Raw genomic sequence first — 17,837 nt, 5'->3', positions numbered from 1 at the left:
ACAACAAAGACTTCCATAAAGCGATAACGTCCGTTATGTTAACTACAATAACATGTCGTGGGAATTTCGAATTCCAATTTTAGAATTTTTCCTGACATTTGCTGTAGAAATTGGACTAAATATCGGCATCTGACCGGGTTCAGATAAATCCCTGGTGACCCAGATTGCTAAGAATACTTTGTTTAGAGGTCACAGCGACCCCAGCAATCTGAGGCACAGTAAGATGCCATTCAGCACCTGTGATGACATGCTGAAGTGTCATGTGTGTTTAATCATTTGTATGTTGGGACCAATTAAGCAAGAAATTGTCTGCCAGGGCAGATGAAGCACGACTGTGACAATATGCCAGCGGCCAGTCCGTAGGGGCAAACGTTTCTCAGGCCTCAAGATGCGACTAAAATGGTCACCAGTGCGACCCAAATTTCAATTTGTCTACTGTCTAAAATTCAGGGGTAGCCAAATAACTGCCTTGAAAAATATCTTGTGTCGACTTAATTCTTTTGCTTCACATTTGTAGACACAAAAATAAACATGTCTGCTACTGATTGTACTTGTAAATAATGCATCCTAAAGTCAACAATGAACCGAAATGCATAAATATTAATGTAATTAGTATTTTATTTTAGTTGATAGTTGATATGCCTATATAATCTTGTAACATAAATTGCATCATTGTTCGAGTCAGAAATAACAAAAATCAAGTACAGTTTCCACTAATATACAGCTAGTAGTTATTTGATAAAAGATAATTTCAAATGCTTTTAGCTACCTACTCTATCGGCTCGACTTCTTAATTTTACCACTGGCTACCTGGAAAAAAATACTTGTAGCCATATGGCTACTTGGTACAAATTTGGTAAAACAGTCCCCAACATCAGTCCTTTGTTACATGGTGTTAGGGGAATATGATCCATTGATGAATGTTGCTGGTAGAGACTGTGATTATGTAACTTTGTTAGAGCTGAATCAATGCTATAAACAGACAATGGTGAGCTGTGAACAGGCTGCAGCATGAAAACATGGGGCTCTGTGATGTAGGTTATCAAATCAATTATGGTTATATGTAATTTGAATGTTTGTCTGTCAGACATGTAAATCAGAGTAAGATGTTTGACCTGTGAATTCTAAACTCAGATTCTGTTTTATCTCATATTCTCAGCCTTTATTCATGTTCAGTCTGTCATACAGACTCTGAAACAAATATATCTAATACAGCCCATGCTAGTCTGTCTTACAGACCCTGATACAAATATATATCAAATACAGCCCATGCAAGTCTATAATGTTTGGCAAGTCTAGATCACTGCAGTATCAGGAGAGTCACTGGGCTCCTTTTTATTATATTTTTATTAAGATAACTGGACAACTGTTTTTTTATGTACGATATGTTCATTTCAGAGACTAGATGTTAGTCTAAGCCCATGCAAGTCTATAATGTTTAGCAAGTCTAGATTACCATGATTACTGCAGTATCAGGCTGAAAATGAAGAGAGTCTCTTGTCTCCTTTTTATTATATTTTTATTAAGATAATTTAACAACTGTTTTTATTCTGTGAGATATGTTCATTTCAGAGACTAGAAGTTTGTCTGAAGCATGTTCAGCTGAAAAGCTATCGGTCAAATGGCCACTGACCTGTGTTGGACCAATGAGTCTTTTTCATTTATGGCAATTTGGTTCTGATTTCCAAGGAATCAAGTATGGAATCTGTGTTCAATTATTTTCCAATTACAACCAACATCATTAGTTCATTTTAATGGATTTTAGGGGTTAATAAGTCCAGTTAATAAGATTTAGCAGAACAGGAATTAAGTTGATAAAAACACAGTAATAAAGGTCATGGTTTCAGTGGTTTAACCCATGGGGATTCCATGGTAGAATTGATCCCCAGCAACCAATATTCCTGAGTGTGGCGTTAAACAATGAAACCATACAGAACACAAGAGGCGACTAACGGGATCGGGTGGTCAGGCTCGCTGACTTGGTTGATGCATGTCATCGTGTCCTAATTGCGAGGATCGATGCTCATGATGTCAATCACTAGACTGTCTGGTCCAGACTCGATTATTTACAGACCGCCGCTATATACCTGGAATATTGCTGAGTGCGACATTAAACAACAAACAAACAATGGTTTAAATAATTGTTAATTGCAAGATACATATAAGGAAAACTCAAAAGACGAATAAGTCTGTCATGCTTGTATTGGCACATGCTGATGCAGTGGTTCAGTTTACATGTTTGGGTTTCAGAGCATTGCAGAGTATGGAAAAGTATTGTTTAAGATTATTGCTGTGGTGGTTTGACCTGTGAGGATTCAAGGTTAGAATAGGTACCCAGTTGGGCTGTTATGATTCCCTCGTCTATTTGGTGAATCGAACCATATCCCTTTATGAATTGAATTCGTTATTCGTGGCCACTAGAATCGAATATTTATGAATATGCAATCATGTGCATTTACATACTCTGTACCTAAAAATATTAATGAGAACATATTATGTGCATAGATTTCTTCAAAGGCATCGCTCTTATGATATTTAATTTGACAGTATTGTGGTCACTGGTCATTGTTTCATTTAAGCAGATACTAGAACCTGGATAAGTGAAGTATATAAATGTTTGATATATTAATAATTAACAAACCATGTCAAATATTTTATGTTGTTATTGTTTTGCTGAATATAACAAATAATACATCAACAGCTGACTTGTTTTTGAAATTGTGAATTAATATTCATATTTGTTACCCTATATTCATGATACGAATCGTATTCGCCTCATGGTGTATTTGATGCAGCCCTAGTACCCAGAACACTTTGCTCGTCGTTATTCATTTCAATGCGATGTTTAACAACAAACAAACAAACAAACAATGGTTTAAATAATTGTTATTTACAAGATACATATCATAAGGAAAACTCACTACCCAGAACACTTTGCTTGTCGTTACTCATTTCGATGCGATGTTTAACAACAAACAAACAAACAATGGTTTAGATAATTGTTATTTACAAGATACATATCATACATGTCATAAGGAAAACTCACTACCCAGAACACTTTGCTCGTGGTTAGTCATTTTCAGGGGTCAACGTCTCACTTCCTTATTTGGAGGCATGTGTTTGCTATTTACTTAAAATGTTCCTTTTTTGTTTCAGAATATGTGAACCATGAGATAAGATCTGCAATGAAGATGAAGATGACGCAGGGGTGTGAGGCATGAGCGTAACTATGGTGATATGATTACATAGAGGAACAGTGTGTAGTGAGCCTGATTCGAGTGATCTGTTGAATTTGTTGGAGTGGTGAGAGGTGCCACTGATGTTGACTCACGTTGTTACGAGACTGTTTTTCACATCGTGTTGACAAACATTTGGGAATGTCTCTGTGACGTTTGGTTTGTATAAATTTTGATGACAAAGTGATTATGACCAGACGGAGAATTATGGCGGTTGTCTATAGGTGTGTAACATATGGATCCTGGTAGTAGATTTGGAGTGAAACTTAAAACGACAGAAATGGAGGGTGCGAAAGCGATAGGGAGGGGTGTGACGTCTCGGACAACAACTACGACAACACGCAGCATCAGGACGCCATTGAAGCCGGCAAATGTAAAAGATCTAAAGGCGATGTTTGATCATTCAAAAGAAGACAAAGAAACGTCTAAAACTAAGACAGAAACCAAAGTGGTTAAAACAACTAGTACGTCTGCCTCTGGAATAAGTCCAAGGTCACATAACAAGGATGATTCGGGGGTCAAGGTCGTGTCCTTGACCTCAACAAAAACAGACTTAAAAAGAGAGTATGGTGGCAGTACTGGGAATGTTAATTTGTCAAAGGAAACATCATCAAGCAGTTCTGATCTTCTAGCCAAATACCGAGCTAACAGGACAGGATATTATAAAGACACACCACGACCAAATGAAACTCTTGCAGGAACTGTGAGCCAAAGTTCACCAGATCTGTCAAAGACTGGCAACAAGTCACCCCAGTCCTCCAAAACAAGTGTGTTCTCCTTTAGTGCCAATGATAAGCCTAAAGAATTCAGTGTTCCTAGGTTAAATCTGGACAGAGTGACCTCTGTAGAAAGTTTCGATAGTGCATCATCGAAAGACGACAGTTCACGATCTCGAAGCGACTGTGCCAGCCCAGTAAGTACAGGTAGCGGAAGCCCAAAGCTGATTGGTCGGGCAAAACCAAAATATCTACCAAGTCCTCGTTCGGATACTGCAGATAGTAGTATACGAGTTGAAATTCCAGTTGTCCATCATTCCAGTAACGATGAGACCAAACTCAGTGCAGTCAGTAGTGGAGGGAGGAGTGGGGTGTCGAGATTTCGGGATACCACCGACAGAACTGCTGTGTCCAAAACAAGCGGGACATCTCGGTTCAGTGATAGTACAGACAAAACATTTGTGTCGAAAACATCCCGTTTTGGTGACTCTGGCGATAGGACAGTTGTTTCGAAATATTCTACAGAAGTTAAAGGTCCTCTTGGGACTAGGACCAAAACTGTGGAGATTACGCAGTCTGAACGGAAGGTGGGATCGCCAGCAAAGGTTTCAATAGATGCACCTATTCCGTGGTCTGATAGGAACAAAGGCAAAGTTGGTGGCATATTAGATTCTAAAGAGGATGTTAAGGTTAAGACGGACTCCTCCAGCAGTTCACAACCGAGCTGGTTAGAAAAGAAAAATGCGAGGAATGTTTTGACTTCCTTTGTGTCGTCTGCTCAGTCAAAACATGACACTAAGACACAGACGAAGATCGAGCGTGAGATTCCTATTCAGAGGATTGGCGATTCCAATAAGAAAACTCCTGCAAGTAAAGAGGCATGGGTGCCTGCAGTTAAAACAACAACAGAGGTCAAACCTGAAAGGAGGTCGAGACAGGTCGATGTCAAGGTCACGAAGAAGGAAGAGGCTAAAACATCAAGAACAGTCACTGTGGCCAAACCTGAAATTACAAAAAGAACAAGTGATGTCTCAAAGAGGACAAATGATGTTACAAAAAAGAAGGATTTGTCCAAACCATGTGAACGCTCGGCTGCCAGTATTATTCAGGAGAGAAAGAACATGCTTACGTCAACCACCACAACCAGGACATCATCAGCCAGCAAACCTCCGCCGAGGAAGATGTCCGGGGGGGAAAAACTGGAGGCAGCTGGTCCGGGAGCGGACATTAGGAAAATGGTGTCTCGGAAAATGAGCACAGAGCGATTCCAGAGATTGAAATTTGATTTTGAACGTGGTGTTCCCACGGAGAGCTTTGAGAGGCGTGGTTCAGAGATTGATCACATTGAACTTAAACATCGTGTTTCGGAAATAGCATCAAAACCTACAACAACTAAGCTCACAAAAACAGATTCTTTTAAACGAAAAGAGGAATCAATATTTGCCAGTGGTTTGAAGGTGTCGGATTTTGTAGAACAAGTAAATAATTTGGAGACGAACAAAAATTGCAATGCTGGGAGAAAATGGAAAGCTGGTGTGTCACGACTCAAGCGTTCCTCTCGTATGATGGAGGACGGGCAGGAAAATGAGTACCTTGAGGTCGGAGACAACGATGGCGATATTTCGGATAGCGGATCGGATTATGGGATATATGAACATGTTCCAGAAGCTGGTCTTGCAGCCACAGAAGGTGAGTTTATGATACTTATGATGATATTATTGATATATATGTATATACAGCGCTGGGAGCATTCACGTACTGAATCAAATCTGATGCATAACATACAGACCTTGTATTATTCTTATTATAATTATTATTATTATTATAAAAATTAGTAGCATATTTATAATAAATTTAAACCGCCTCCGTGGTCTAGTGGTAGAGCGTCCGCCCGGAGAGCGGAAGGTCCGGGGTTCGATCCCCTGCCGTGTCATACCAAAAGACGTTAAAAGATGGTACTTGTTGTTACCCTGTCTGGCGCTCGGCATTAAGGGGCTAAAACAAGGACTGGTCAGCTCAGAGTCAGTATACTGTGTCTGAGTGGGGTATTCATGTTAAACTGCGGCATGGTATCTCATTGAGCTAGCACTATAAATCAGCATCAGTCCGGACTAATACAAGCAGCCACACACACGTACATGCACATCGCTATATAAGTGCAATAATCTTGGACACGACGTTAAACCCCATTTCACCTCACCTCACCTTATAATAAATTTAACAAACACATGATAACTGACAAATTATTTATTAGAATAACATTATACCACAGTAAATGCATACAGAACTAGTTTCTTTGGCGATTGGGGATTCTCATGTTAATACCAACTACCACTATAAATATAACAATGAAACCTGCGGTTGAGCATTAACCTTAACCAGCACAAATCACATGCCCAAGGATTGGGAGCAACTACCCGCATATAGTGCCGCGTGTATAGTGAGTAAGCATCACTGGAATGAGAAGCTGCTTGACTGAGGGTCAGTCATTACTGACCCCAGCATGGGGTGCATTCGAGGATATGACTTACGCTTCTGATTTGGTTGGTTGGTTTGTTGTTTAACGCCGCACTCGGCAGTATTCCAGCTATATGAGGGCGGTCTGTAAATAATCGAGTCTGGACCATGCTTCTGAGCATCAGAAACAGTATTTGGCAGCATGCCATTAACACATAAATATGTACCGCAATGAATGATGGGGGGAAATTATCCCCGGAAACATTATGGATAGCATTATGGATATTTAACTGCCATTTTACACTGGATATTTGAACATGTACAACAATGAATGGTTGGGGAAAAACTATCCCCGGAAACATTATGGATTTTACACTGGATATTTGAACATGTACAACAATGAATGGTTGGGGAAAAACTATCCCTGGAAACATTATGGATATTTAACTGCCATTATACACTGGATATTTAAACATGTACAACAATGAATGGTTGGGGAAAAACTATCCCCGGAAACATTATGGATATTTAACTGCCATTTTACACTGGATATTTGAACATGTACAACAATGAATGGTTGGGGAAAAACTATCCCCGGAAACATTATGGATTTTACACTGGATATTTAAACATGTACAACAAGGAATGGTTGGGGAAAAACTATCCCCGGAAACATTATGGATATTTAACTGCCATTTTACACTGGATATTTGAACATGTACAACAATGAATGGTTGGGGAAAAACTATCCCCGGAAACATTATGGATATTTAACTGCCATTTTACACTGGATATTTGAACATGTACAACAATGAATGGTTGGGGAAAAACTATCCCCGGAAACATTATGGATTTTACACTGGATATTTAAACATGTACAACAAGGAATGGTTGGGGAAAAACTATCCCCGGAAACATTATGGATATTTAACTGCCATTTTACACTGGATATTTGAACATGTACAACAATGAATGGTTGGGGAAAAACTATCCCCGGAAACATTATGGATATTTAACTGCCATTTTACACTGGATATTTGAACATGTACAACAATGAATGGTTGGGGAAAAACTATCCCCGGAAACATTATGGATATTTAACTGCCATTTTACACTGGATATTTGAACATGTACAACAATGAATGGTTGGGGAAAAACTATCCCAGGAAACATTATGGATATTTAACTGCCATTATACACTGGATATTTGAACATGTACAACAATGAATGGTTGGGGAAAAACTATCCCAGGAAACATTATGGATATTTAACTGCCATTATACACTGGATATTTAAACATGTACAACAATGAATGGTTGGGGAAAAACTATCCCCGGAAACATTATGGATATTTAACTGCCATTTTACACTGGATATTTGAACATGTACAACAATGAATGGTTGGGGAAAAACTATCCCTGGAAACATTATGGATATTTAACTGCCATTTTACACTGGATATTTAAACATGTACAACAAGGAATGGTTGGGGAAAAACTATCCCCGGAAACATTATGGATATTTAACTGCCATTTTACACTGGATATTTGAACATGTACAACAATGAATGGTTGGGGAAAAACTATCCCTGGAAAAATTATGGATATTTAACTGCCATTATACACTGGATATTTAAACATGTACAACAATGAATGGTTGGGGAAAAACTATCCCCGGAAACATTATGGATATTTAACTGCCATTTTACACTGGATATTTGAACATGTACAACAAGGAATGGTTGGGGAAAAAATATTCCCGGAAACAATTAAGGATTTGTTTTAACTACCTTCTATGAATCATCCTGAGAATCCCTGTCCCTACTGACAGGTACAGCGTGAACAGAATGATTGGGACAATGAGTTGTACAAACAACACTGATTGGGTATAAGACAAATTCCCCCGGACTTACACGGTATTAACCTTCTAAAGCACAACATGACACTGGAAGCGCTGAGACTGTGAACATGGACAACAGGTGGTGTTGAGGGAGGAGGTGGGATTTTCTCCGATTCACTCTAGGATCAAACTGATTGTATGTCAACTCCCACAACGTAAAAAGGCAAAGAAAGCTGGACAAAATGTATGGCGAAAACATGCCATGGTTCAAGGTCAGTACTAATTGTTGCAGCACCATAGTTGTAACTGGAAGGAATTGTTTTTTGGCACCGGATGTCTTCTTCACAGACCGCATGATGGTCTCTAAACATGCTAAATGCAACAAGGTACCACGACACCAAGGATTGTCTACCCCATGACGTAGATGGGCAAACCTGACCCCGCTCAGATATTCCCTGATTGTAGAGTATGTCAGTCCAAGTTTGTAATGGCAGTGAGACAGAAAATTTAACAATATTTGTTCTGTGAGCTGAGGTAGAACACGAGGAAACCACACCACACCGGACATACTCATAAATAACAGGAAGGCTCTTAACCCAGAGTCGTACACAGTTCTTGTATGCTTGGAGATCGCTTGTGACCAGAGGCGATCGAAGTCGAGATCGGAGGCATCGTTAGGTCTTTGAGCTGCAGGCTGGGAGTGGGGTGTGGTTGAGCCCTGGGAGCTAACTGACGGAGCTTCTGCATCGGGAACCAGACAAAGCATCTGCTATAAGATTGTCTCGACCTGGCATATGTACGGCGCTGAACACAAAGTTGTACATTGCTGCAGTAAGCACTCATTTCCGAAGGAAGAGCATGACAACCGGAATCTTTGATCTCCCCTTATTGAGAAGTGACACCGTTGCAGCATTATCACACACAAAACAGGTGCTCCTTGAAACCCACAGGTGGCCCCACAATGATGATGCCATGACAATGGGGGTAGAGTTCCAATAAAGCTATTGACATGTCCTCTCTTGCTACGTCGAACAGCTGTGGTGGCCACCTTTCTGCGCACCATTTCCCTTGAAAGTAGGCACCAAAGCTGACCGAGGCAGCGGCATCCATGAACAGTTGAAACTGAGCGGCAGTTATCATGTCTTTCAAGAAAAAGGATTTACAATTCCATTGTTCTACATATGTTTAAGTCAATCCGACATTCCTTGGTCAGAGAGATTTGATGATGTAGTTCGGGCACGGAATGGGCTAGTTTGAGTAGGTAGGTGACGAAGGAGTGGCCTTGGGGAATTATTTGCATTGCAAAGTTTAGGTGTCCAAGAACCCTGTGGAGCTTTCGTTTATTTTTTTCGTTGATTTTCTTTTTTCCATCAATTGATTCCATTATCTGCAGAATTCTGACAAATTTAGCTTCTGGGAGATGGGCTTCCATGTTCTCTGAGTCTAGCACAATGCCCAAATACTCTAAGCACTGAGTGGGGCCGATTGTCTTATGTAAGGACAATGGAATATTTAAGTCTGCAAACATGCACTAATTCCATCAGTAGATGGCCAAGAAGTAGCCCTTGAAACATAAAACGTTATAAAAATGTTATCAATAAAAAAAGTGATATTTTCCAACTTCTATAACACCAATAAAAGAATTCTATGTTGAAGTAGAGTCCAACTCGATGTGTTTAATTGTTAAACCCATGTCAGTATTTTGCCTGTCAGCAAATTTCTTGCCCATATAGAACTTTCCCAAGGCCAACAGTTTGATGGCGATGCTACAGGTGCACTTTGGATTAAATGTTGCAGACATGTAGATAGACTAATTAATGTATGGCAAAGCATGTCTGGATAGGGAAAACTGATACATTTTATCCTGATGAACTCTGTCTTATCTTCATGAGAATATTGTGAGTATAAACAGTCGACTTGGATAATATTGAAAAGTGTTACCACCTTTGGTGCACTCTCCGGGCATCATAAGACAATACAGCCCTTGTGGGGAATAATTAACAAGTGGAATGTGTGGGCATTTCAGGTTTTTTCTGATTAAAAAGTGAAATGTACTTTCTGACTTGGATGATGATGTAGGTTGATTTTTTCGGGATATGTTTTTATTAGTGGCACAAATGGTTCAGGGTGCTTTGTACTGTGGAAGAGGATTCATCATAAACATGTCAGGAACTTGGACTGTACATTGCTTCACGGATGTTGTAGATCGTACATTGCTTCACGGATGTTGTAGATCGTACATTGCTTCATGGATGTTGTAGATCGTACATTGCTTCACGGATGTTGTAGAACGTACATTGCTTCACGGATGTTGTAGATCGTACATTGCTTCATGGATGTTGTAGAACGTGCATTGCTTCACGGATGTTGAAGAACGTACATTGCTTCACGGATGTTGTAGAACGTACATTGCTTCACGGATGTTGAAGAACGTACATTGCTTCACGGATGTTGTAGAACGTACATTGCTTCACGGATGTTGTAGAACGTACATTGCTTCACGGATGTTGTAGAACGTACATTGCTTCACGGATGTAGAACGTACATTGCTTCACGGATGTTGTAGAACGTACATTGCTTCACGGATGTTGTAGAACGTACATTGCTTCACGGATGTTGTAGAACATACATTGCTTCACGGATGTTGTAGAACTTACATTGCTTCACGGATGTTGTAGAACGTACATTGCTTCACGGATGTTGTAGAACGTACATTGCTTCACGGATGTTGTAGAACGTACATTGCTTCACGGATGTTGTAGAACGTACATTGCTTCACGGATGTCGTAGAATGTACATTGCTTCACGGATGTTGTAGAACGTACATTGCTTCATGGATGTTGTAGAACGTACATTGCTTCACAGATGTTGTAGAACGTACATTGCCTCATGGATGTTGTAGAACGTACATTGCTTCACGGACTGTTGTAGAACGTACATTGCTTCACAGATGTTGTAGAATGTACATTGCCTCATGGATGTTGTAGAACGTACATTGCTTCACGGACTGTTGTAGAACGTACATTGCTTCACAGATGTTGTAGAACGTACATTGCTTCACAGATGTTGTAGAATGTACATTGCCTCATGGATGTTGTAGAACGTACATTGCTTCACGGACTATTGTAGAACGTACATTGCTTCACGGATGTTGTAGAACGTACATTGCTTCATGGATGTAGAACGTACATTGCTTCACGGATGTTGAAGAACGTACATTGCCTCATGGATGTTGTAGAATGTACATTGCTTCACGGATGTCGTAGAATGTACATTGCTTCACGGATGTTGTAGAACGAACATTGCTTCACGGATATTGTAGAACATACATTGCTTCACGGATGTTGTAGAATGAACATTGCTTCACGGATATTGTAGAACATACATTGCTTCACGGATGTTGTAGAACGAACATTGCTTCACGGATGTTGTAGAACGTACATTGCTTCACGGATGTTGTAGAACGTACATTGCCTCACGGATGTTGTAGAACGTACATTGCTTCACGGATGTTGTAGATTGTACATTGCTTCACGGATGTTGTAGATTGTACATTGCTTCACGGATGTTGTAGAACGTACATTGCTTCACGGATGTTGTAGATCGTACATTGCTTCACGGATGTAGATTGTACATTGCTTCACGGATGTTGTAGAACGTACATTGCTTCACGGATGTTGTAGATCGTACATTGCTTCACGGATGTTGTAGAACGTACATTGCTTCACGGATGTTGTAGATCGTACATTGCTTCACGGATGTTGTAGAACGTACATTGCTTCATGGACGTTGTAGAACGTACATTGATTCACGGACGTTGTAGAACGTACATTGCTTCACGGATGTTGTAGAACGTACATTGCTTCACGGATGTTGTAGATCGTACATTGCTTCACGGATGCTGTAGAACGTACATTGCTTCACGGATGTTGTAGATCGTACATTGCTGCACGGATGTTGTAGATCGTACATTGCTTCACGGATGTTGTAGATCGTGGGAATTAAGGGGCATGTGAAATTGACCATGTATTCTGAAATCTTTCTCACAATAAATTTTCAAAAACACTGCGTAACAGGAAACGTTGCATTTCCTCTTTTTTATCAACAGAGCCTGTAGGTAGTCTGTTTGTTAAATCATTCACTTGTCATGCCTTAAACACGTTCGATTCCTCCAAAGGGTGGGAAGTCCATTTTGGCTGTCCCTGAATTTTGCTGGAAGTGTTGCAAAACCAAAATCTCAACCTTTTTGCTAACATGTACATAGTTTTGAATTTTTTTTTGAAATTTTGAATAAAACATATCTTGGTGTCATCAGATATTTGGCGGAGACTCATGATTTGCAGTTGCTGTTCAGAAAATGTTAATTTTATTTGTCTTAATTTGGATTGCATATTTGATAACCATCCTAAAACATGAAAATTTGATGTGATCAATGATTTCCTCTGACGGTTGTGCAGAGAGCAATAGTGGACAATGATTCAGTGTCAACGATTCAGTGTCAATCCTCGCAGTGTTTCATTGATCTTGTAATGAATGAGACATGATTGAACCCCTTGTACTATCCCAGCATTTTGTAGCAGTCATTATCAATCCTTGATGTCTGTAACGTGTTCAGAATTTTTTATGTACCAACCTATCTTAATCCATGGCACATGTGATCGCACTGAACCATGGACTGGTCTACTTGTGGTTATCACACACCCAGCTGGGGCATAACATTTGGGGGACGTCTCAAAACCTATTTAATCTTTAAATGATTTTGACATATTGACTTGGTTTGAATTATGTTTTAAAAGTGTACTAGATTGTTTTTGTATAGAACTTTTGCATTTAATGTTATTTGTACTTGTTGTAATTGAAGTTTGTTTGGACTGGAGTTTGTTGACATTATACCACCCATTATGGGTGGGAGGGTCCATTAAGGCTTTGTTCTGACGGCTGTTGGTTTGCATCATGGATGATGATAACATAGTGGGCCAAATTCCAAAGTAATTTGTATTCCTATCTGTACATTATATACATCAATAACCTCGTAGAGGCGAGGTTGTGGCGAGGTTGTGGCGATAAATGGAACGTTTCCTGCAATTTATGTTAAACCAATGATGCAATAATTGGTACTATTAGACCACTTACATTGAAGAAAAAATATTGCATGCTAAAGTTGGGTTCCCGTTTCGCATTTATTGAGATATTTTCCATCCAGAAGTTGCACTTTTTGATGTGACTGGTCTTGTCAGCCATCAATGCTGTTCATGAATTGCAAATAGGGAACTTCTTTCCTTTTGTTATGTAATTGTTGTTATCATTTAGTACAATTGGGAATTTAGATTGCACTGGTTGAGGAGAAGAAGTGAAAAAAGAAAATATTTGTATTTTAATTTATTTAACAAATTGTTTATGAGGTGTTGTTTTTATATGGCCTTTAACCTTAAAAACATATACTGTGTTTTTTGGGAAAAAAAGTGCGCACTCATAATACTCAAGAAAATACGGTGGTTCTTGGGACTCGTGTCCTCAACAGCAAAAACGTTTAACATGAAAGCATTTTATTTTTGTTTCTCAGACTGTTTTTTATGCTGAACTAGCAGAAAGACAAGCTGCCCATTATCACCACTTTTCAGAAATCATAGCCCAATTTGTTTCAGTAGTGAGATATTTTGGTATGGTCCTATTTCAAAAGAAATAAATTACCATGCTTTTGGGATAGTTTTAGTTACAAATTTCATCAACTTGTTTTTATCAATTCTGTCTATGAACATTGTATTTATGTAAGTGGTCAAAGGGTGGCTTGTTGATGTAAGGCATGAAAAATCTCATAGAAGAGTTATGCCCCTTAGCTGCCAGGATCTGCTGATCATGAGTTTGAATCCCTGATTCGCCCAGATTATCACCCTTGGTCAATCAGCACGACACCTGTGCTATTTCCACTAAGGTTGTAAATGTCTTTTAGCAGTATCACCATGACATCCTGCTACATTATGATGACACACTGTAGTATAGGGGCGGTCAGGTAGCCTAGTGGTTAAAGCATTTGCTCGTCACGCCGAAGACCCGGGTTCGATTCCCAACATGGGTACAATGTGTGAAGCCCAATTCTGGTGTCCCCCGCCGTGATATTGCTGAAATATTGCTAAAAGCGGCGTAAAACCATACTCATTCACTCACTCACTCACTCACTGTAGTATAAATGTAATACTGTTCAAAGTAGGGCTGGGACGGGTAACTCCGGTACCCCGGTCGGGTACTGAGTAGTACACGGGTACCCACAGGACTACCCGGACCCGTGGTTAGTCACGTGATATATTGTTTAATGACAAAAAATATCTAGAACCCTATGGTTGAACTAAAAGTCACTAATGTTTCGCATTTCTTCCTGACTATTCCTTCTGATTTTTCATATTGTTGAAAAAAGATATAACTTAATTCAACTTCAGTGTATGAATGACCAGATTGTTTCATACGTGTATCTAAATACGTTTTTGGCAGGGCTATGCTAAAAATGTTCCCAATCAGACATTTTGAGACATCTCCAGAGATCTACAGTGGGTACCCGGGTAGGGTCGGGTAATAGGGGGGTGGGTACCCGGGTAGTAAATTTGGACTCATCCCAGCCATAGTTCAAAGTAATGTTATCTCAGCTCACTTACTCATTCATAACCATGTTTATGACTTCATCCAAGAACAGTTGCCTTGCAATGATGAACTCAGCAAAACTCCGGCCTTGGCTATCTGATGATCACTCTTTGTTCGTAATTCTTTCACCTCATTTGATCAACAATTTAGGTGTGATAAGCCCCTTATCCAGCTGACCATGCTGTCAGACAACAGAACAGGCCCTCCCTTGATTCCCCCCTGATCCTGTAATCAGCTTCAGTCTGTAGTCTCCATGACTAATGTTATTGTGCTGACTGAAGAGGAGGTACTTGAGAAGCATCAGGGCATGGTCTTAGCCTTGTCAGCTTCATGGAGCAGTGCTGGGAGTGGGGACAACAAGATGTATTGAGGGGTGGTGGGCAGGACCTGAGGGTGGTGGATAGCAGGGTGGGGTTAGGCGATGAGGGTTGTTAGGGGTGGGGTTAGGTGATGAGGGTTGTTAGCAGGGTGGGGTTAGGCGATGAGGGTTGTTAGGGGTGGGGTTAGGCAATGAGGGTTGTTAGGGGGGGGGTTAGGCGATGATGGTTGTTAGGGGTGGGGTTAGGTGATGAGGGTTGTTAGGGGGGGGTTAGGCGATGAGGGTTGTTAGGGGTGGGGTTAGGCGATGAGGGATGTTAGGGGTGGGGTTAGGTGATGAGGGTTGTTAGGGGTGGGGTTAGGCGATGAGGGTGGATAGCAGGGTGGAGTTAGGTGATGAGGGTGGATAGCAGGGTGGGGTTTGGTGATGAAGGTGGATAGCAGGGTGGGGTTAGGCAATGAAGGTGGTTAGGCTGGAGTTAGTTGATGAGGGTGGATAGCAGGGTATGGGATGGGTGGGTAGGGGTGGGGTAAGGAGGGGAGGGTAGGTAGCCAGGGTAAGGTTTGGTTAAGAAAAGATCCTCTCTCCCACCCACCCCACCACCTCCCCAAAAAACCAAAACACCCCACTGGATCCACATGTGTATGGAAGAGGGAGGAGGGGATATAAGGCTGCATATGGGTCAGTACATATCAGTATTTTGCAAGATGGAAGGGGAGGGTTCGTTTACAGCAGGAGTTGTGGGTGATTCAGGGCTCACTTAATGATAGGTTCAGAGCAGATGTGTGGGCAGTGTTTAAATGGGGGAACATCTGGCAAGTCACAATCAATAAGTTCCACTTGTAATCACCTTTGTCTGATGACATGACCCCATCAACTTCCCCCCACAGACTTGTACCTATAGGGTGGTCCACAGCAGTCACTTTCTGGTCAGGAGGACAATAAAACACATTCATGTAACTCTGTGACAGTCAGTTGTGTCTGATGTAAAGCCCTGTCCACTCACGCTGACCTGTTATAGCATGCCATGCATTGTGATTGATTGTTTGTCGTAGTGGACAGTGACTGAGTGAGTCATTCAGTCATGATGAGCCCGATAATGTCCAGAGGCCAAGTCCACTGTTACTGTAAAGCTGGGGACAGTATTTTGACTAAGGCTGTAACACTACACTCTTAGTTGCAATAGGATGTGCATCTTCATAGTAAGGTGATGTAAAGGTACGTATCTCCATAGTGGAGTCATGACACAATTCATATATCCATAGTAAGGATAGGATACATATCTCCATAGTAAGGATACAATAGTATCTCCATAGTAAGGATACGATACATATCTCCACAGTAAGGATACAATAGTATCTCCATAGTAAGGATACTATAGTATCTCCACAGTAAGGATACAATACATATCTCCATTGTAATGATACAAAACATATCTTCATAGTAAGGATACGATACATATCTCCATAGTAAGGATACAATAGTATCTCCATAGTAAGGATACGATACATATCTCCATAGTAAGGATACAATACATATCTCCATTGTAAGGATACAATACATATCTCTATAGTAAGGATACGATACATATCTCCATAGTAAGGATACAATAGTATCTCCATAGTAAGGATACGATACGTATCTCTATAGTAAGGATACGATGCATATCTCCATAGTCAGGATGCAATATACATCTTCATAGTAAGGTCACGGTATGATACATATCTCCATAGTAAGGATACAATAGTATCTCCATGGTAAGGATACGATACATATCTCCATAGTAAGGATACAATAGTATCTCCAAAGTAAGGATACGATACGTATCTCCATAGTAAGGATACGATGCATATCTCCATAGTCAGGATGCAATGTACATCTTCATAGTAAGGTCACGGTATGATACATATCTCCATAGTAAGGATACAATAGTATCTCCATGGTAAGGATACGATACATATCTCCATAGTAAGGATACAATAGTATCTCCAAAGTAAGGATACGATACGTATCTCCATAGTAAGGATACGATGCATATCTCCATAGTCAGGATGCAATGTACATCTTCATAGTAAGGTCACGGTATGATACATATCTCCATAGTAAGGTCACGGTATGATACATATCTTCATAGTAAGGTCACAGTATTATTCATATCTCCTCTGTAAGGCCACAGTGGGCAGTTGTCCGCACAAGTCAGAGATGTCAATCTGATAAATTCAAAACATTTTGGGTTGCCATATTAGGCAATAAAATTGTTCATGAAAATTATGAAATATTTGGGGTTTGTACATGACAATTATGATGTTAATGCATTTATAATTATTTGTTTTGTTTCATTATCATTTGTCATTTATCAAATTGTCCAAAAATATTTCATGATAATTCTTATTTATCATTGAGTTATATTGATGATGATAAGCTATGGAAGCAGTTGTCATTTTACATGTAACACCAACGACTCACACTAAGCTCTGATAGTGAAAGCCGGATGTGTAGCTCGGCATGGTAGTTTATATATGAACATCTTGATATTGATGTGCCTGTTAACTATGACACAGATACATTGTGTTACAAGGACCATTGTGTGAGATACGTGGTCGTATATCACAGCCCACAGTAGCAATATATTCTCAT

At 40.1% G+C, this 17,837-nt stretch overlaps 1 protein-coding gene across 7 annotated transcripts in view; it reads left to right on the top strand.

Moving 5' to 3' along the window:
- Positions 1-17,837, top strand: part of LOC124137724 — an 83,986-nt gene that overhangs the window by 26,338 nt on the left and 39,811 nt on the right. For all 7 annotated transcript variants that reach the window (XM_046504152.2, XM_046504158.2, XM_046504153.2 and 4 more), the window contains exon 2: positions 3,157-5,641. In XM_046504152.2, coding sequence (XP_046360108.2) covers positions 3,472-5,641 — 2,170 coding nt within the window. In that variant the 5' untranslated portion in view covers positions 3,157-3,471. The remainder of the gene's footprint in view (positions 1-3,156; positions 5,642-17,837) is intronic.

Source organism: Haliotis rufescens, unplaced genomic scaffold, assembly GCF_023055435.1.
Source record: "Haliotis rufescens isolate VD_foot unplaced genomic scaffold, xgHalRufe1.0.p SCAF_29, whole genome shotgun sequence".
Classification (NCBI taxonomy): Eukaryota; Metazoa; Mollusca; class Gastropoda; order Lepetellida; family Haliotidae; genus Haliotis; species Haliotis rufescens.
This window is presented reverse-complemented; position numbering and strand designations above follow the sequence as displayed.